Source organism: Dendrobates tinctorius, unplaced genomic scaffold, assembly GCF_039654945.1.
Source record: "Dendrobates tinctorius isolate UK_male_01 unplaced genomic scaffold, ASM3965494v1 ptg000016l, whole genome shotgun sequence".
Lineage (NCBI taxonomy): Eukaryota > Metazoa > Chordata > Amphibia > Anura > Dendrobatidae > Dendrobates > Dendrobates tinctorius.
Genome location: NW_027361684.1, coordinates 89,039,004 through 89,061,653, shown reverse-complemented (window position 1 = coordinate 89,061,653; position 22,650 = coordinate 89,039,004). Strand labels below are relative to the sequence as shown.

Below are 22,650 nucleotides of genomic sequence, written 5' to 3'. Positions count from 1 at the left end.
GGCTATTGGCCCTCGTCAGTGCAAAGTATGAGAACTGATTTGGCTATTGATTCTGTCAATTCTTAAAGCGGACCTTTCACCAGTTTGAACATGTTACACTGATTATATCATGTAATAGTGGCTGCAGAGGTGAATAAAATGTAATTTGTTTTAGAGCTTTGCCTCATTACTAACACCTCAACAGCACTGTGATAGAGTTGCTATTGTAATCCCTGCTATTCTGCCCTTCCCCTCACATATTCCTGGGAGATGAAAGCTGAAAGTGTTAGTAATCAATCGTTCCATATCTCACACAGGAAAAGTTCTAAGTTAACATGGGGGTGTGTTCTTCTTTCCCCTGTGTGTTGATGCCGGCCTCGGATTGGTCAGCCTCATGCAGCAGCAGAAGTAGTACAAGCCCCTAGAGAAAAATCTCTACTAACTCCCCTTTGGCCATAGCCTAAATTGTAGCTTAAACTTTCCAAGCTAATATCTCCGCAACAAAGAAGAGAAATATAAAAAAATGAACCGTTTTATTCAGCTCTGCAGCCGCTATTCTATGACCATAATGTGCTCACACTGGTAAAAGGTCCTCTTTAAATATTTATTGCATCCGTTCACATTCCTGCTTTTAAATTCCCCTTTTCAATGAAAATTCTAGTCAGCTGAAGTAAGCCTGGCTTTTATTACAGTGTTTACGATGCCGTTGTGTGGTAAACATTCATCTGCTGGGGCAGATTTACTTTTATGATGATCTAATTGCTGTATTTCCAGCATCTCCCGGGAAACCGGGTAAAACTAATTTTAAGGCACAAAATATATGGTTTGTCCTTTTGAAGGCAGCAAGGTAATGGCATTCGTGCAATTTCCATTTAAAGTGCATAGCTTGTGAGCTATCAGCTTGTGGGCGTATATTTTGATCATTATTCCACTTGTTTAGCACAGTTAAGCTGATGCAACTACACTATAAATTGTTACATAAATATCCTGCTTCACCACTGAACAGTGCCTTGTATATCGTCTCCTTAACCCCTTACTGACCGCTGACTGCCGTCAGTATCTCCCGCTTTGAGGTGAGACCCACCTCAAAGCCGTGATATGTCAGCTGTTTAAAACAGCTGAAATGTGCCTGCAATCGCGATCTGCCCGCGTCTTTTAACTAGTTAAATCCCGCTGTCAAACGCTGACAGCGGGCATTTAACTAGAGCTTCCGGCGCACGGCCGGAAATGAGCGCAACGCCGACCCCGTCACGTGACGTGTTGCCATGACAACCAGAGGTCTCCTTGAGACCTCTATGGTTGTTGATGGCAGATTACTATGAGCGCCACCCTGTGGTCGGCGCTCATAGCAATGCTGTAATCCTACTACATAGAGGTGATCTATGCATCGCCTCTATGTAGCAGAGCCGAACGTGCTATGGCAGCTTCTAGCCTCCTATAGATGATATTGAAGCATTCTAAAAGTAAAAAAGAAAGTGTTCAAAAATATTTAAAAAAAAAAAACATAACTTTAAATCACCCCCCTTTCGTCAAAATAAAAATAAAACCATAGAAATAATCAAACCTACACATATTTGGTATCGCTACGTTCAGAATCGCCCGAACTATCAATAAAAAAGGATTAACCTGATCGCTAAACGGCATAGCGAGAAAAAAATCAAAACGCCAGAATTACGGGGGTTTTTTTTTGGTCGCGGCGACATTGCATTAAAATGCAATAACGGACCATCAAAAGATTATATCTGCACAAATGTGGTATCATTAAAAACGTCAGCTCGGCGCACAAAAAATAAGCCCTCACCTGAACCGACATCACGAATAGTGGAGATGCTACGGGTATCGGAAAATGGCGCCACTTTTTTTTTTTTTTTTTTTAACAAATTTTGGATTTTTTTTTTCACCACTTAGAGAAAAGAGAACCTAGACATGTTTGGTGTCTATGAACTCGTAATAACCTGGAGAATCATAGTGGCAGGACAGTTTTAGCATTTAGTGAACCTAGCAAAAAAGACAAAAAAGTGTGGGATTGCGCTTTTTTGCAATTTCACCGAACTTGGAATTTTTTTCCCGTTTTGTAGTACACGACATCGTAAAACCAATGGGGTCGTTCAAAAGTACAACTTGTCCCGCAAAAAATAAGCCCTCACGTGGCCATATTGATGGAAAAATAAAAAAGTTATGGCTCTGGAAAGAAGAGGAACGAAATATGGAAAAAAGCTCCGGTCATTATAATGGGTTAACATTAATATTTTTATAAACTGTTCATTGTTTATCTGCAGCCAGAGATGCGATTTTTAAGCGTTTTTGCCGTGATTTTCGGCGCGAAAACGTTTAAAAATCGTGTACAGAACGCCCCCCATGCATTCCAATGGCATTCCGCACATGCTGTGCTAATGCTGCGCTTTTTTCCACGGCGGAATCGCATCGCAGAAAAAATCGCAGCATGATCATTCTTTTGTGCGGAATCGCAAAGAATTGCCGCGATTCTGCACCCATAGGAATGCATGAGAATCGCTTACTTCCCGCATGTGGCTATGCCCACCATGCGGGAAGTTAAGCGTCTCATGTGCGGATGGTACCCACGGTGTGGAGGAGAGGAGACTGTCCTCCAGGCCCTGGGTACCATACCCCTGTAAAAAAAAAAAGAATAAATAAAAATAAAAATCGGGGTGTATTTACCTTCCGACGTCCCGCGCTGCCATCCCGGGCCACAGCGTTCCTGTGATGATGTAGTCTCGCGTGACTCTAGCGGTCTCGCGAGATCGCTATAGTAACGCGAGACCAACGTCATCACAGGTCTCGCAAGGCATTACTGGGAACGCTGAGGCCCGGGATGGCAGCGCGGGACGTCGGAAGGTAAATATACACCGATTTTTTTTTTTTATCATTTTTAACATTCTATCTTTTACTATTGATGCCGCATAGGCGGCCTCAATAGTAAAAAGCTGCTCACACCTGTCAAACACTATGTTTGACGAGTGTGACCAACCTGTCAATCACTTTCCAAGCGATGCTTCAAATCGCTTGGAAAGTGCTTGAGAAAATCGCGGCAAAATCGCGAACAGAATCGCGGTGAAATCGCACGGAAAAAAACGCGTGATTTCTGGGAAGGAGTCCGTTTTTCACTGTTCGTTTTAAAACACTACGTGGGCACATACCTTAAGGGTTTTTTTTACATAGATGTTATCTATAGAGATAACATTAAAAAATGTTACTGCCACATGCAGTCTAGGTTATATATACAGCATTGTCCATGTTCAAGTTTTTCCCCTTGAGTCATCCATTCTAACTTTTAGGGAATGTGCACACGTTGCGGATTCTGCTGCAGATTTTTCTGCGCAGAGTTTGCTAAATACGCAGGTAAAATGACCTGCATTTTACCTGCGGATTTTCTGCAGTTTTTGTGCGGATTTCGCCTGCGTTTTTACACCTGCAGATTCCTATAATGGAAGAGGTGTAAAAACAGCGGAATCCGCACAAAGAATTGACATGCTGCTGATTCAAAACCGCAGCAAATCTGCGCTGAAATTTCCGCAGCATGTGCCCAGTGTTTTTTATTTTATTTTACATTGAATATAATGGTACTGGGCACTGCAGGAGAAGCTGCTGCAGATCCACAAGGTCAAATCCGCAACGTGGGCACATACCCTTAGGCTGCATTTGATGTAGGTTTTATGCAAGGCTTTCCAAACTGAAATCCACAGCATTTCTGCATCAAACTCTTCACATATTTTACTTATGCAGTTTTATGTGCATTTTTGATGCCGAAATGTAACAAATCAAATCCAGACTAGTTTAACCTGCGAATTTAGGGTCCCACTGAAATTAAAAGGGTATGGTGCACAACTAAAAGATGCACTTCCACCACAGAAGTGGACACGTGAATTTAAAAGGAATGTGTCATGTCCTCAGCACTGTTAACATGGAGGTATAGGTTTACTCTTCAGGTCAGTAGTGTTACAATGCTACCTGGCAGCCTTTATGAAAGTGCGACTACTGGGAGAACATGAACTTTATTCCTCCCTCGAGCCTCCAGTTTTCTTTGATTTTCCGGAGTGTCTGTGCACAGTGAGAGACATCTGTAAGCATGGCACTCTGACAGCTCACTCTGCACAGATAGTCTGATCGTGCAAAAAGAATTGCATCCAACCAATAGACATTTCTGATTCCCTGTGATACTATATTGGTCATGGTTAGTCATTACAGGTGCTTTTCACAATGTTAGAATATCATCAAAAAGTTAATTTATTTCAGTTCTTCAATACAAAAAAGTGAAACTCATATAGTCATTACAAACAGAGTGATCTATTTCAAGTGTTTATTTCTGTTAATGTTGAGGATTATGGCTTACAGCCAATGAAAACCCAATAGTCATTATCTCAGTAAATTAGAATAATTAACGAAAAAAAACACCTGCAAAGGCTTCCTAAGCATTTAAAAAGTTTCCGAAGTCTGTTTCAGTAGGCTCTACAATCATAGGGAAGACTTCTGACTTGACAGATGAGTGGAGGGAAAATTGTGGTAGATAAAGGTGCACAAACAACTGTGATAACTACAGCCTTGAAAGGATTGTTAATAAAAGACCATTCAAAAATTTGGGGGAGATTGACAAGGAGTGGACTGCTGCTGGAGTCATTGCTTCAAGAGCCACCACACACAGACGTATCCAGGACATGGGCTACAAGTGTCACATTTCTTGTGTCAAGCCACTCAGGACCAATAGACAACGCCAGAAGTGTCTTACCTGGGCCAAGGTGAAAAAGAACTGGACTGTTGCTCAGTGGTCCAAGGTGTTGTTTTCAGATGAAAGTAAATTTTGCATTTCATTTGTAAATTAAGGTCCCAGAGTCTGGTGGATAAGTGGAGAGGCCGCAATCCAAGCTGCTTGAGGTCTAGTGTGAAGTTTCCACAATCAGTGATGGTTGTTGAGCCATGTCCATCTGCTGGTGTAGGTCCACTGTGTTTTATCAAGACCAAAGTCAGCTTTTTGGAGATGGAGATTTCATTCTCCAGCAGGACTTGCCACCTGTCCACACTGCCAAAAGTACCAATACCTGGTTTACAGACAACAGTATCACTGTGCTTGATTGGCCAGCAAACTCTCCTAACCTTAACTCCATAGAGAATGGGGTATATAAAGAGGAAGATGAGAGACACCAGATCCAGCAATGCAGACGAGCTGACAGCTGCTATCATAGCAACCTGGGCTTCCATAACACCTCAGCAGTGCCACAGGCTGATCACCTCCATACTACGCTGCATTGATGCAGTAATTGATGCAGAAGGAGCCCCGACCAATTACTGAGTGAATGTACTGAACATACATTTCAGTAGGCCAACATTTCGGATTTTAAAATCATTTTTCAAGCTGGTGTTATAAAGTATTCTAATTTACTGGGATAATGACTTTTGGGTTTTCATTGGCTGTAATCATCAACATTAACAGAAATAAACCCTTGAAATAGATAACTCTGTTTGTAATGCCTCTATACAATGAGTTTCACTTTTTTTTATTGAAGAACTGAAATAAATTAACTTTTTGATGATATTCTAATTTTGTGAGAATCGCCTCTATCTTGGACATTACAAAGCACTTTTGAATTGGTTGAAAATGTAGATTGGATTTGAGCAATATACTACTATATTGAAAAGGTTGTCCACGCTCCCATAGACATTTTACTCAGGTTAGGCAAAATATAACAACATTTCAATTGGAATGATTTAAAAGGTTACTCATGCCTCTAGATATTGTTACATTCTTGTTTTGTCTTCCCCTGGTTTTTGTTTGCTTTGTTTTTTTTTTTCATATCGTCTCGGAATGTCTAGCTAGCTAAATAGGTTGTCCAAGAAATAAAGAAAATCAGCAAATTAATGGGATTTACAGTTGTGGCCAAAGGTATTGACACCCCTACAATTCTGTCAGATAATACTCCGTTTCTTCCTGAAAATGATTGCAAACACAAATTCTTTGGTATTATCTTCATTTAATTTGTCTTAAATGAAAAAACACAAAAAGAATTGTCCTAAAGCCAAATTGGATATAATTCCACACCAAACATAAAAAATAGGGGGACAAAAGTATTGGCACTGTTAGAAAAATCATGTGATGCTTCTCTAATTTGTGTAATTAACAGCACCTGTAACTTACCTGTGGCACCTAACAGGTGTTGGCAATAACTAAATCACACTTGCAGCCAGTTAACATGGATTAAAATTGACCCAACCTCTGTCCTGTGTCCTTGTGTGTACCACATTGAGCATGGAGAAAAGAAAGAAGACCAAAGAACTGTCTGAGGACTTGAGAAACCAAATTTGTGAGGAAGCATGAGCAATCTCAAGGCTACAAGTCCATCTCCAAAGACCTGAATGTTCCTGTCAGTAACAATAACAAACAATGTAGGATAGATCTTCAGCTCACCTGGTTCAGCCTGCCCAGTCCTCCTTTCCATAATCTTGGTGCACGGAGTGGATCCATCCCCATCTAAAGGCTTTTCTTAATTTTTTCACATCGTGTGCTGGAACTATAAAAAACTTTTTTTCACTGAATGTTCCTGTGTCTACTGTGCGCAGTGTCATCAAGAAGTTAAAAGCCCATGGCACTGTGGCTAACCTCCCTAGATGTGGACGGAAAAGAAAAATTGACAAGAGATTTCAATGCAAGATTGTGCGGATGTTGGATAAAGAACCTCGACTAACATCCAAACAAGTTCAAGCTGCCCTGCAGTCCGAGGGTGCAACAGTGTCAACCCGTACTATCCGTCAGCATCTGAATGAAAAGGGACTGTATGATAGGAGACCCAGGAAGACCCCACTTCTTACCCCGAGACATAAAAAAGCCAGGCTGGAGTTTGCCAAAACTTACCTGAAAAAGCCTAAAACGTTTTAGAAGAATGTTCTCTGGTCAGATGAGACAAAAGTAGAGCTTTTTGGGCAAAGGCATCAACATAGAGTTTACAGGAGAAAAAAAAGAGGCATTCAAAGAAAAGAACATGGTCCCTACAGTCAAACATGGTGGAGGTTCCCTGATGTTTTGGGGTTGCTTTGCTGCCTCTGGCCCTGGACTGCTTGACCATGTGCATGGCATTATGAAGTCAGAAGACTACCAACAAATTTTGCAGCATACTGTAGGGCCCAGTGTGAGAAAGCTGGGTCTCCCTCAGAGGTCATGGGTCTTCCAGCAGGACAATGACCCAAAACACACTTCAAAAAGCACTAGAAAATGGTTTGAGAGAAAGCACTGGAGACTTCTAAGGTGGCCAGCAATGAGTCCAGACCTGAATCCCATAGAACACCTGTGGAGAGATCTAAAAATGGCAGTTTGGAGAAGGCACCCTTCTAATATCAGGGACCTGGAGCAGTTTGCCAAAGAAGAATGGTCTAAAATTCCAGCAGAGCATTGTAAGAAACTCATTGATGGTTACCGGAAGCGGTTGGTCGCAGTTATTTTGGCTAAAGGTTGTGCAACCAAGTATTAGGCTGAGGGTGCCAATACTTTTGTCTGGCCCATTTTTGGAGTTTTGTGTGAAATGATCAATGTTTTTCTTTTTGCTTCATTCTCTTTTGTGTTTTTTCATTTAAGACAAATTAAATGAAGATAATAATACCAAAGAATTTGTGTTTGCAATCATTTTCAGGAAGAAACTGAGTATTATCTGACAGAATTGCTGGGGTGTCAATACGTTTGGCCACAACTGTATAGAACACTGTGTTTTTATGTATAATGTAGTTTTATTTTCTTAATTTCCCGGACAACACCGCTCATGGTGTTCACTGTGTATGGTCACACAGGTTTGGTACCTTTTTTATGCAGTGTAATTTCTGGTATATGCTGGCCGCCACTAGGAGTGGCTGCTTGTTACCAGCACTGGACATATAAGATGGATGTTCAGACAAATCAAAATGCCATCAAGCGTCATAGCAAGTAGCAAAAGCATGTATCTGCAATATATAGTCACAAGCTGTTCATTTATTTTTATATATAATAAATCCCGTTACATTTTGCATGAACTAACAAGTGTCGTAAATTAATTATAGGACAACAGCGTTCCCTCGCAGTGTATGGCAGAGTCTGCTAAAATATATTCCAGTGATTAGTTAGAAATTGTGTTTTGTTTTGTTTTTTGTTTAACCCCTTTCTGTCATGTGACGTACTATCCCGTCCATGTTCCCTGGGACTTAATTCCCCGGGACGGGATAGTACGTCACAGCGATCAGCGGCGCCCACGTGGTGAGCGCCGCTGATCGCGGCCGGGTGTCAGCTGATTATCACAGCTGAAACCCGGCACAATGTGTCAGTGGCGGTCACGGACCGCCCCCAACACGGTAACCCCTTGCACACCGCAATCAAACACGATCGCGGTGTACCGGTGGTTAAAGGGAAGCATCGGCAGGGACGGGGCTCCCTCCTTGCTTCCCTGAACCCCCCACAGCAGCGCAATGTGTAGTGCTGCTGCGGGGGGCTCTTTCCCTGCAGGTCCCCGGATCCAAGATGGCGAAGGGGACCTTCGGGGGCCTGCAGGGAGCTGGCTTCCTCAGTGCCTGCAAAGCGCAGGCAAGGAGGAAACCTGCACACTGCCTGTGACAGATTGCTGATCTGTCACAGTGATCTGTGATGTGACAGATCAGCGACCTGTCACAGGACAGTGATGTCCCCCCTGGGACAACCTAATAAAGTAAAAAAAAAAAAAAGTGTAAAAATAATTTTTAAAAAATCGCTAAATAAATTAAAAAAAAAAAAAATATTCCCTAATTCATTTTTTGGAAATAAAAAAAAAACAATAAAAGTACACATATTTGGTATCGCCGCGTCCGTAATGACCTGCCCTATAAAACTGTCCTATTAGTTAACCCCTTTAGCGAACCCCTTAAAAAATAAAAACAAAAAACGAAGCAAAAAATGATTTATCATAACGCCGAACAAAAAGTGTAATAACGCGCGATCAAAAAGACGCATATAAATATCCATGGTACCGCTGAAAACGTCATCTTGTCCCGCAAAAAACGATCCACCATACAGCATCATCAGCAAAAAAATAAAGTTATAGCTCGCAGAATAAAGCAATGAAAAAAATAATTATTTTTTATATAAAATTGTTTTTATTGCATAAAAGCACCAAAACATAAAAAAAGATATAAATCAGGTATCGCTGTAACCGTACTGACCCGAAGAATAAAAAGGCTTTCAATTTTACCGCACGCGGAACGGTGTAAACGCACCCCCCAAAAGAAATTCATGAAACGCTGGCTTTTGTTCATTCTGCGTCCCAAAAATCGGAATAAAAAGCGATCAAAAAATGTCATGTGCCCGAACATGATACCAATAAAAACGTCAAGAGGTGCTCTCCAAACGCAACATGGCGTCTGATCTCAATTCCAGCCAATTCTGCGTTGAAAAAGTCAAATGTTCTCCTTCCCTTCCAAGCTCTGCCATGCGCCCAAACAGTGTTTTACCCCCTCATATGGGGTATCAGCCTACTCAGGACAAATTCCAAAACAACTTTTGGGGTCCTATTTCTTCTGTTGCCCTTAGGAAAATAAAAAATTGGGGGCAAAAATATCATTTTTGTGGGAAAAAAATGATTTTTTTTATTTTCACGCCCTGGCGTTATAAACTTCTGTGAAGCCCTTGGGGGTTCAAAGTGCTCACCACACATCTAGATAAGTTCCTTAGGGGGTCTAGTTTCCAAAATGGTGTCATTGGTGGGGGGTTTCCACTGTTTAGGTACATCAGGGGCTCTCCAAAGGCAACATGACACCCGCAGACCATTCAATCAAAGTCTGCATTCCAAAACGTCACTACTTCCCTTCCGAGCCCCGACGCGTGCCCATACAGTAGTTTTCTCCCACATATGGGGTATCAGGGTACTCAGGACAAATTGGACAACAACTTTTGTGGTCCATTTTCTCCTGGTACCCTTGGGAAAATAAAAAAAATGGGGACTAAATGATCATGTTTGTGGAAAAAATACGATTTTTTTATTTTCACGCCCGGGCGTTATAAACTTCTGTAAAGCACTGGGGGAGTTCAAAGTGCTCACCACACATCTAGATATGTTCCTTAGGGGGTCTAGTTTCCAAAATGGGGTCACTTGTGGGGGGATTCCACTGTTTAGGTACATCAGGGGCTTTCCAAACGTGACATGGTGTCCGATCTCAATACCAGCCAAAAAAGTCAAATGGCGCTGCTTCCCTTCCGAGCTCTGCCATGCGCCCAATTAGTGGTTTACCCCCACATATGGGGTATCAGCGTACTCGGGACAAATTGCACAATAACTTTTAGGGTCCTGTTACTTTCCCAAGGGTAAGAATTGAGGATGAAAAGATCATTTTTGTGGAAAAAATATGATTTTATAATTGTACGGCTGTACGTTATAAACTTCTGTGAAGCCCTTGTGGGTTCAAAGTTCTCGCCACATATCTAAATAAGTTCCTTGGGGTGTCTAGTTTCCAAAATGGGGTCACTTGTGGGGGGTTTCCACTGTTTAGGTACATCAGGGGCTCTCCAAACGTGACATGGCGTCCGATCAGAATTCCAGCCAATTTTGCATTGAAAAAGTCAAACGGCGCTCTTTCCCTTCTGAGCTCTGCCATGCGCCGAAAGTGGTTCCCCCCCACATATCAGGTATCAGCGTACTCAGGACAAATTGCACAATAACTTTTCCAGTCCAATTTCTCCTTTTACCCTTGGTAAAATAAAAAAAATTGAACCTGAATTATTTTTTTTGTGAAAAAAAAAAAAAAAAGTTCATTTTTTTTTTTTAAATAATTTTTTAAAATATTCAAAAAATTCCTGTGAAGCACCAGAAGGGTTAATAAACTTCTTGAATGTGGTTTTGAGCACCTTGAGGGGTGCAGTTTTTAGAATGGTGTCAATTTTGGGTATTTTGAAGTGGCTTCAAATGTGATGTGGTCAATAAAAATAAAATGGTGTTGTAAAAATGAGAAATCACTGGTCAAATTTTAACCATTATAACTTCCTAACAAAAAAAAAATGTTGGTTCCAAAATTGTGCTGATGTAAAGTAAACATGTGGGAAATGTTACTTAAGTTTTTTGTGTGCCGTATCTCTGTGATCTAAGGGCATAAAAATTCAAAGTTGGAAAATTGCGAAATTTTCGCCAAATTTCCATTTTTTTCACAAACGCAAGTTATATGAATGAAATTTTACCACTAACGTGAAGTACAATATGTCACGAAAAAACAATGTCAGAGTCACCGGGATCCATGGAAGTGTTTCAGAGTTATTACCTCATAAAGGGACAGTGGTCAGAATTGTAAAATTGGCCTGGTCATGAACGTGCAAACCACCCTTGGGGGTTAAGGGGTTAATATTTTTCAGACCAAGAAAAATAAATGCTGTAACATTACATATGCGTGGTTGTGTTAAGACACATTGATTGTATGACCAGGGATGCTGCTTTTATTTTTGCTTGGGAATAACGTGTTGTGTTGCCATGTTTAGGCGTGTTGCCTGCATTGCTATGGAAAAGACCAAGCAGGAGCAGCAGGCCAGCTGTACGTGGTTCGGCAAGAAAAAAAAGCAGTATAAAGACAAGTATCTGGCAAAGCACAACGCAGGTATGAAATGTCAGCGCAAAGTATTTACAGAGTACAGAATGTCTATCACCAATCATTATATTCTAAGTGACTGCTGATCTGAAGCCAAGGGGCTGCGCGCTTTGATTTCTGTTATATACAGTAAGGCCTCTTTCAACCCTACATTTTGTTTCTGATCAATTTTCATCAACGTGGTACATAAGATTTTCTGTCATTTGATCAGTGTATCCATTCTTACAATCAGTGTTTTTATCAGAGTTTTATTTTTTATGCAAAAGAAAAAAAACTGATGGATGTTTCCTAGATTCTTATATGAAATGGTAAGTGAATATCTGTCACCACAATGATGTCATCGAAGTGCAAATTTTTTTTTTATGGTTCCATAGACTTGAATAGGTAAGTTTTGGCTCAGGAAAATGTTTATCATTTCAATGTGTTTTTTTTGTTTTGTTTTGTTTTGTTTTTTTTGGTCACTCAAGTTGATTTAAAAAAACAAACAAAAAAACACGGAAATGTGAACAGCCCCATCAATTATAAAAGGGTACGTGTTCTCTCAATAGAAACACAGAACAAGTGCCTAAAACACAAACTTCTGAACGAGGCCTAATGTGAATGATTCACTACTGCTAAATGCACATCACTGCTGATTTTTTTTTTCCCTCATGAATAGGTTCTCGCTCCTGATCATAAAGGGAGCAGAACCTGTACACCCCAATATACAGCATTCTAGAATGTTGTATCTAAGTCCCCAATTTGCTGTACAGAACACAAAAAATATTTTCTATCCACCTACGCCACGGTCCGGTGCGATTGATATCACTGGTCTTGATCTGGCGCCTCCTCTCTTCTTGCGCTCCCGGTTCTCCTTCCTGGCTTCATGCCGACGACAGAGCGAAGTATTGTAGTGCTCATGTGCCGGAGCTCTTTGCCCTTTACCCCACTTTACAGTGCTTTGATCTGCCCTTGGCAGGACAAAGAAGTGCACAAGGGGCTGGAGCGCGACAGAGAACACTGTGTGGATGACGCAGGACACATCATCCACATGATACAGGGAAGGAGAACGTCAATTGTAAGAAGCGAGGAAGCGCCGTATTAAGACAAAATCCTCACCGGACCGTGGCGTAGGTGGGTATAATGAACGGTCTCTTTTGTGTTATGTACAGCGCATTGGAGATTTATATACAGCATTCTAGAATGCGTGATATGTGATCTGTACTAGATCGCCCAGTTCTCATAGGCTGTCATTGTTCTCGTCAGCACTAATCCTGTTTACACAGGGTGACGCACCACAGAGAAAGATGAGCTTTTATGCTGCAATGTGAATACCTCATCTAAGAGAAATCTATTCATTTGTAACACTTTGGTATTACATGGCCTATTAGGACTTGGTGAAGACAGTTATTTCTTTAATGAGAAATCATTGGTTCTGTAAGGAGTCCGTCTCACTGCTCCATTTTTTTTAATTTTAAATGTGCAGTGATTCTTGCAAATGAATAAAAATGCCGTTCACAATGAGGCTACACAGCATCATTCAGCCAAAAGTCTCTCTTGTCAAATTCTTCGGTTTTTCTTTTTTTTCCTATTAAGTTTGAGAATTGCTTACAGATAATAGCACCCCATGTGCCTAGGTTCTCTAGTGTTAGACAGGCTGGGCAAAACTTGTCATCGATGCTTATTGATCATGTGATGATTTTCACTATTAAATTGCTAATAACTGAGTACAGCCGATTTTCTGTTTGTTACATATATATCCCTGTCACACATTTATCCTGATATCCACACAAACATACTGTCCTGCCGAATTCTCCATCAATCAGCAGAAAGCTGAAAACTGCACGGGAGTGGGTCTGACCCCCTGTTAATCGCAGACTTACGGCCCATTCTAAGGAGAAATGTCTTTAATGTTTACCTTACTGTATAAATTAGTTTGGTTATTCGCATAATGTCGTTCTGATAATCAAGATTTTTCTTCCTTGTCACAAGTGTATGTGTTACTGGAAAGATATATATCTTTGTAGCTTGTTAGCCAGTAGATAGAAGAATATTCAGTGGTTGATACCTTTTAATGGCTAACTGAAAAGATAGTAACACATTGACAATGCCTGATGAAGAGACCTGAGTAGTCTGGAAAGCTTGCAATGTGTTACCCTCTTTTCAGTTAGCCATTAAAAGGTATCAACCACTGAGGACTCTCAATTCTGAATATTTTTTTGTGTTACTGGAATGTTTTTTTATGAATATTGAGCTAGCCACAATAATATTCCGTAGACATATCATAAGTGCTTGCGTTGAAGCTGATATGTGTGCAGCCAGCATATTCCAGCTAGAACCAAGTGTCGTTGGTCTAGTTGAGCGCTGAAGGCATGCCCTGGACATACAGTGGGGAAAAAAAGTATTTAGTCAGTCAGCAATAGTGCAAGTTCCACCACTTAAAAAGATGAGAGGCGTCTGTAATTTACATCATAGGTAGACCTCAACTATGGGAGACAAACTGAGAAAAAAAAATCCAGAAAATCACATTGTCTGTTTTTTTTTTCATTTTATTTGCATATTATGGTGGAAAATAAGTATTTGGTCAGAAACAAAATTTCATCTCAATACTTTGTGATATATCCTTTGTTGGCAATGACAGAGGTCAAACGTTTTCTGTAAGTCTTCACAAGGTTGCCACACACTGTTGTTGGTATGTTGGCCCATTCCTCCATGCAGATCTCCTCTAGAGCAGTGATGTTTTTGGCTTTTCGCTTGGCAACACGGACTTTCAACTCCGTCCAAAGGTTTTCTATAGGGTTGAGATCTGGAGACTGGCTAGGCCACTCCAGGACCTTGAAATGCTTCTTACGAAGCCACTCCTTCGTTGCCCTGGCGGTGTGCTTTGGATCATTGTCATGTTGAAAGACCCAGCCACGTTTCATCTTCAATGCCCTTGCTGATGGAAGGATGTTTGCACTCAAAATCTCACGATACATGGCCCCATTCATTCTTTCATGTACCCGGATCAGTCGTCCTGGCCCCTTTGCAGAGAAACAGCCCCAAAGCATGATGTTTCCACCACCATGCTTTACAGTAGGTATGGTGTTTGATGGATGCAACTCAGTATTCTTTTTCCTCCAAACACGACAAGTTGTGTTTCTACCAAACAGTTCCAGTTTGGTTTCATCAGACCATAGGACATTCTCCCAAAACTCCTCTGGATCATCCAAATGCTCTCTAGCAAACTTCAGACGGGCCCGGACATGTACAGGCTTAAGCAGTGGGACACGTCTGGCACTGCAGGATCTGAGTCCATGGTGGTGTAGTGTGTTACTTATGGTAGGCCTTGTTACATTGGTCCCAGCTCTCTGCAGTTCATTCACTAGGTCCCCCCGCGTGGTTCTGGGATTTTTGCTCACCGTTCTTGTGATCATTCTGACCCCACGGGGTGGGATTTTGCATGGAGCACCAGATCGAGGGAGATTATCAGTGGTCTTGTATGTCTTCCATTTTCTAATTATTGCTCCCACAGTTGATTTCTTCACTCCAAGCTGGTTGGCTATTGCAGATTCAGTCTTCCCAGCCTGGTGCAGGGCTACAATTTTGTTTCTGGTGTCCTTTGACAGCTCTTTGGTCTTCACCATAGTGGAGTTTGGAGTCAGACTGTTTGAGGGTGTGCACAGGTGTCTTTTTATACTGATACCAAGTTTAAACAGGTGCCATTACTACAGGTAATGAGTGGAGGAAAGAGGAGACTCTTAAAGAAGAAGTTACAGGTCTGTGAGAGCCAGAAATCTTGATTGCTTGTTTCTGACCAAATACTTATTTTCCACCATAATATGCAAATAAAATGAAAAAAAACCAGACAATGTGATTTTCTGGATTTTTTTTCTCAGTTTGTCTCCCATAGTTGAGGTCTACCTATGATGTAAATTACAGACGCCTCTCATCTTTTTAAGTGGTGGAACTTGCACTATTGCTGACTGACTAAATACTTTTTTTCCCCACTGTATAGTGCGAGTCCGGTGTGAGTGCATTCCTCCATCAGTCCCTGCAGTGAGGAGGTATACACAGGATGGCGGGAGTGCTCATGGTTATCCCGGACTCAAGTGGTATATAGGGCTTCCCAAAGCCAAATTGCACAATTGTCAAATTTTAGCTATTTAGCTGACAGATCTGATTTAATGTAAATGGAGATGAGATTATCTAATCTTTTTTTTTAACTTACATGACCTTTAAAATGAAAAGTTCCCATGATGAGCATTTGGGGCGTTTTTTCTGCAGTGTATTTGCATTGTGCGGTCATTAAGCATTTTATTTGCACATTTTTCCAATAGACCTTAAGTGAGATGAGGAAAATACGTAAGTAAAAACACATGACTTTTTTCAGTGAATTTTTGGAACGGAAACTATATGACGTATATGAAGTTTTCTGAAGGTTAAGTATTTGCTTGTCTCCAAAACAAAGCAGTTTTATATGAAACATGACATAAAAAAGCAAGAAAAATGTAAGAAAAAATACGCTCAAACACAAAGAAAAATCCAAGTATCCTAATTTATCTAATTGGTGCAGAAAAAAAGCACCACATGCTTCTCATGTGAACATGGCCTCAGAGGACCTTTCACTATATTTTTCATGTTTGAACTGGAGACACGATGTAATAGTGAGAAGGATAAAACATTTTTGTATCATTTAATATCGCCACAATAGAGAGGCAAAATTTATAAACACAGTATTTGGCACCTAATGAGTTAACTTTAGTTAAGCCCAAGTGGGTGTGTACTGTACGAGTTGCTGCTTGATCACGCCCACTTGGACTTAACAAAATTTGACTCATTCTATGTCAATACTTTGAGTTCTAATATCTCTGCAACAGTGGCAAAATTAAAAAAAAAGAAAAAGTTTGCAGACAATTTGTCCTCAAGAAAAAAAGCTATATACATTATATATAGAAAACGAACGTGTGCACATGCCCATAGGATATATTGTGTATGTGTTTGTCATGTCAGAACAGGAATATGAGAAACCAGACATCGGAATTAGGTGGTGTGACTTCTGCAGAAGTGTATGCTGCCGTTTCATGTCCTTGTACTAGAGGGCTGCTTTCAAGTCAGTTTTAGTGAATTTATCGTACCCACTTGAGCAAATTTTTTTTTTTATTGGTTATCACAATATGTCCTAAATGTGTGTTGTTTGTATCACTGATGTGCCACTAACAGGAGAGACTTATGTCTCTGCATAGTCAGGGGCTGAAATGTACTGGTCATCACTTTCACCCTGTCGGAGCTTATTGGACCATTATGCTTTAGAGGTTGTCCACTATTATTACATTGATGACCTATCCTTAGGATAGTGATCAATATCTCATCGGCTGGGGTCCGACACCTGGCACCCCCACCTATCAGCGGTTATCGGTGTCTGCGGCTGCTGCCAGCAGCAGGAGGTACTCACTCGCCTAGCTGCTCCGTCTACTTGTAGTGGCCGTGGCTTAGTACTTCACATCCGCCTCCTATTCAAATCAACAGGAGGCAGGTGTATGTAGAACCCTGCCGCTGCCACTACAAGTAGATTGAGCAGCTCTACAAGTGAGTACGTACTGCCGGCGGCCATCAACACCAATAACAGCTGATCGGCAGTGGTTCCGGGTGTCGGACCGCAGCCGATGAGACATTGATGACCTATCCCAAGGATAGATCGTCAATGTAAAAATAGTAGGCAATCTCTTTAAAGGGATTGTTCAGTCTAAATAAACACCTAACCTAGGTAAGGATTGAGTGATAGGCCAGACATCTCTTTAACCCTAAATATTTAGGCATGGGTGCAGTTACAGTGTAGTTATTCTTTAAAAGTAAAAAATTTATGAATTACAGCAAGTGAAATAAAGCTTGTACAGTTAAGTTTTAGATAAGGGTATAAAAATGTAATGTGAAATTAACAAAGTGTTTTGTGTTTGTGTTTTATCTGCTTTGCATCTATAATTTTTATTGTGTGCATATTAGAAAATGTTTCATTAATATATTGCAAGCCATATCTGACCCCTGTGCATTTTTCATGCCGTCTTTCTCCCAATGGCCTCTGTGCATGTAAGTAACCTGTCAAGTGATGATGCCTGCTTCTTGTTTCTTGTTGTGATGTATGACTTTCAATAATTGTATTCCTCAGCTTTTAACACTCAGTAAAAAACCCTATTCTCAGTATTACATGGTTACACATTTTCTTTTGTGTTTCGTTCGCATTGCACTTTGCTGCTAATCATATGTTACCATTTTCATCTTTCTTGTATGTTTACTATGTGTTGCCGTTTATGGAGCTAGAATTCAGTGTTTTATCTTTGTGCAACGTGTGTAGAAAAAGTAATGAGAAAATATGAATGCAATTCATGCGCTTGTGTTAAACAATAGTAATGAGCGAACGTGCTCGGATGAGGTGTTATCAAAGCATGCCCGTGTGCTGACAGTGTGTGCTCAGCATGCCCGAAAAATATATTCGAGTCTCCACGGCAGTATTCAAACACGTTCGCTCCTCACTAGTGACCACGCTTTTAACAAGAAGAAAAAGGTCCGAGGACCTGTGTTTTGGACATATTTGCAGATCCCACCTCTGGGACCCCTATCTATCGAAGTGTGGGATATTCTGTGGACAAGAGGGCAGCAGCATTCTTAGTGCCACCCTACCATGGCTTCTACAGATGTTTTTCACTTTTCGGATACAATCTGTCAATCATGTGAGGAAGGCTAAAGGTAGTTGGTGGGTTTCAGAGTGGCGCAGTGCTCAGACTTCCAGTCGTATGGTCAACGTTGTGCACTTCTAGCTATACCTATCCTGATATCTTGTGTAAGAAAGTAACTGGACTATGGCCAGATCTGTATCTCCATTCTGTGTTGCTGCAATGGCATTAAGTCCCATATAATATAAATATATATAAATTATGCACACACACATATATATATATATATATATATATATATATATATATATATATATATATATATATATTATATGGGATTTAATGCCATTGCAGCTTTTATTATATGTGTAATGACCTGTGGCATTTTGGAGACATTCTGGATGGAACATGAACACTGCCTAGTCTTTCTAATCTCTGCGTGTTGTATATGTTATGCACTACTGACTGTGCAATGTAATTATAGTAAATAGCAGGCCTGTGCTCAGCACAAAGGCATTAATTTGTGTTCGTAATGCATTAACCACCATTTAAAGTCGTAAAACCAAGCATCAGTTTAATTAAAGACAATGGTGCTTGAAAACGGCAATAGTGCACAGAAAATGTGTATAAAGGCTGCATTAGTTTTAATCACAAACTGTATTTCGATGTGGCATACAAATGTAGCCAATTTTTGGTTAATAGCTCCTTTTATGCCTGTCGAATAGTAAATAATTAACTTTGCCATGTAGATTCATTAGCTTTCATGACAAAGGTCTCCTCTTCTATTCTTTTAGAACAAACCGCTAACTAAATCATGAAATCTGACAAATGTTACAGTACGAGAAGTCAAGCAATCCTTTTAATTGGTCCAAGAAGAAAAGTCTCCAGTCACTCTAAGACTGCAGAATCATGACAGTGCCACGCTCACATGGTCACAATTCCCCTGTGTGAATAGGCCGTCACATGACCGCATGTATGCAACTGACATATATGCTGTTGCGTGCCCACTAGTCTCAGCCACATCTGGCAATGGTTAAATGAGAGACGCTAGTTGGCATGTGGCCTAAAGTATACAAATTGCGTACTTAAGGTCATTGGACCGCTGTAACAGACCAGCAGAGCCGTATCCTACTGATGTGTGCATTACATTGCATTATACACTGTTAGGATCCATTTCACTGCTTGCCAAAGATTACATTAGGGTTGGAAAATCCCTTTAAATTGTCACTGCACCTGCTGTTCTGGCTGACACTAATGTTGGTAAGGTATTTAAATGGGTTGTCCACATTGAGAAGTTTTAGTACTTAAGATGTGGGATGAGAATGGCCTAAACAACCACCCTATTCTAGCATTTCTTGAGTCCCTCCCTGGTCTCTACTACCGGATCCCTCTTGATATGAAGTAGCTAAGTACTGATCGACGCAGCGACCTGCACCAGCCACTGATGGCCCGTGACATTGAGACCAGTAAGGGCCTGAGGAAACACCCGAGTGGGAAAGTCTAACGGAGTCGATACACAATAATTGTAAATAGCAGCAGTCCTTCATGGATATTAGCGGTTAAATCAATATTCATCAAGCAACACCTAGTGGAGGTTCTGTTGGCATGGAATGAATACACTCCACTGTTTTGCTGCAGTGTGTGAAAACAGCCTAACCTGCATCACTTGGCCAAAATTGCTGCAAACATGTTGCAATTTTATCACTATTGCTACAAAAAAAGCAACATGTGAACGCGGCTTTATTCCAGTTATTGCACAATTTGCTCTTTGATACTGGGTGTAGCACTTCCCTTTCAAGAATTAAGTAAGGAGTTGGGTTCACGTTGTAGGCAAGGTGAGATAATGCAGCCCAAATGGAGTTGACATGTGGAACGTTTGTTTTTTTTTTTTTATAAAGGTTTAGATGTTAGCTGCCACATGGTGAACTGCCGGTAAGCTGACTAGCTTAGAGGGAAACCAGTGTGTTGTACATGCAGTCTGATCTGTGGACTTCATGGTATAGATAAGGCAAAGCTAGAAGTTTGTCGGCAAAGAGTCAGTATGGCTATGTGCACACGGTGCGTATTCTGCGTTGGAATTTTCTGCGCAGAATTCACTAAATCCGCAGGTCAAATGATCTGCATATTTCCTGTGGATTTAGTGCATTCTTTGTGTGGTTTTCCACCTGCGGATTTCTAGAATGGAGCAGGTGGGAAAACTGCACCAAAGCGCACAAAAGAAGTGACATGCTGCGTTTTTCATTCTGCACCAAATCCGTGCAGAAAAAAAAGCAGCAATGGTGCTGTACATCACATGCAGTTCTGCTGCGTATATGCAGCAGAAACGCACCGTGTGCACATAGCCTAAAACTTGTATTTTCTTCATTTCAGATCGCTGGTGATTGCGAGTCCAGTGGGCGGTCCTGATCAGTGATTAGCAGGGATGATTGTCAGTCACTGAATAGGACCGCCTACTGGACTCATCCATACACGCACAATGAATTTCAATGAATAAAATGCAAGTTTTGCTGAAACGTTTCTCACAAAAATGTATATCAGATTGATCAGCTCCTTCTCTATAACATCCTGCTGCCGATCAGTCAGTCATGCTGGCTGCAGTCAGTTTAACAAGTGATCTGCATAGCGGCGTGGTGTTGGCTGCAATGGGGTCTTTCTGCAGGGGGTGAGGGTACATTACTATTAAGGCCATGTTCTAGGCATAGCACAGTTCACATGTTTGTCTTGTTAAAATGGCTTCCAACAAAAAGGAGTATTCTTCCCTTATTGTGACAAAAGCAAATTGTTTAAACAGATTTATCTGCTTAGCAGCGAAATGATCCCTTCCCTGATGGTCTTCATGTGTGCACAATATATGTATGTTATGCAGCTGAGCGAAATATATTATTGACAAGTGTTGCCGTCTTACATTCACTTTTCCTCTGTAGTTTATGCACCATATGTAGTTTTTCTTTTTTCTATGTTTTTTTTTTTTATTGTAGAACAGTGTTTTGTGCAACTACGGTAAATGATGAAGTTTCTCCTTGTATGAATAATTTGAGTTAATTCCGTCATATATTGTATAAAAGTTTTTAAAACTCATGTGCTACTGAAATACATCTCAAGAATTCACTGTTCTACAAAGAAACAGCCTTTAAATAGCATGATTTGGGGTTTGTTTTTGGTTTTTGCAAGAATCATTGCATGTTAAAAAATTAAAAGCATGTCAAAATAGTATCTGTTTGCTTTATACACTAGTAGTTTTAAAATGTATACCGTTTCCATTACGAAATACCACGCTGTACATTAAAGGTATGGTCACACCATGCTTTACAGCAGGGACAGAGTGCAGTGTGAGGCATCATGTGAACATGCCCTACAGCAGTTACCGTAATTTATTATTACATAAAGCCAATTGGCAATTAATGGAAGAAGTTGTAACTTTGAAGTAGACCTTTTTTTTATTTTCTTCCCAGTCCTTCTGTATGTGGCAAGCAATGTGAGCAGTGGATGCATTCTGGCTGCCGTGGTTGATTTTTAAGATTTCCAATTTATTAGCACTTTAAAAAAAAAATATATATATATATATATATATATATATATATATATATATATATATATATATATATATATATATATATATATACACTCACTGGCCACTTTATTAGGTACACCTGTCCAACTGTGTGTTAAGACTTAATTTCTAATCAGCCAATCACATGACGGCAACTCAGTGCATTTAGGCATGTAGACATGGTCAAGACAATCTCCTGCAGTTCAAACCGAGCATCAGTATGGGGAAGAAAGGTGATTTGAGTGCCTTTGAACGTGGCATGATTGTTGGTGCCAGAAGGGCTGGTCTGAGAATTTCAGAAACTGCTGATCTACTGGGATTTTCACGCTCAACCATCTCTAGGGTTTACAGAGAATGGTCCGAAAAAGAAAAAAAAAACAGTGAGCGGCAGTTCTGTGGCCGGAAATGCCTTGTTGATGCCAGAGGTCAGAGGAGAATGGGCAGACTGGTTCGAGCTGATAGAAAGGCAACAGTGACTCAAATTGCCACCCGTTACAACCAAGGTAGGCAGAAGAGCATCTCTGAACGCACAGTGCGTCGAACTTTGAGGCAGATGGGCTACAGCAGCAGAAGACCACACTGGGTACCACTCCTCTCAGCTAAGAACAGGAAACTGAGGCTACAATTTGCACAAGCTCATCGAAATTGGACAGTAGAAGATTGGAAAAACGTTGCCTGGTCTGATGAGTCTCGATTTCTGCTGCGACATTCGGATGGTAGGGTCAGAATTTGGCGTAAACAACATGAAAGCATGGATCCATCCTGCCTTGTATCAACGGTTCAGGCTGGTGGTGGTGGTGTCATGGTGTGGGGAATTTTTTCTGGGCACTCTTTGGGCCCCTTGGTACCAATTGAGCATCGTTGCAACGCCACAGCCTACCTGAGTATTGTTGCTGACCATGTCCATCCCTTTATGACCACAAT

At 40.8% G+C, this 22,650-nt stretch overlaps 1 protein-coding gene across 10 annotated transcripts in view; it reads left to right on the top strand.

Moving 5' to 3' along the window:
• The window catches only part of CASK (calcium/calmodulin dependent serine protein kinase), a 417,331-nt gene that overhangs the window by 364,107 nt on the left and 30,574 nt on the right, over positions 1–22,650 (top strand). For all 10 annotated transcript variants that reach the window (XM_073566047.1, XM_073566045.1, XM_073566050.1 and 7 more), the window contains one exon: positions 11,441–11,556. In XM_073566047.1, the coding sequence (XP_073422148.1) occupies positions 11,441–11,556 (116 nt within the window). The remainder of the gene's footprint in view (positions 1–11,440; positions 11,557–22,650) is intronic.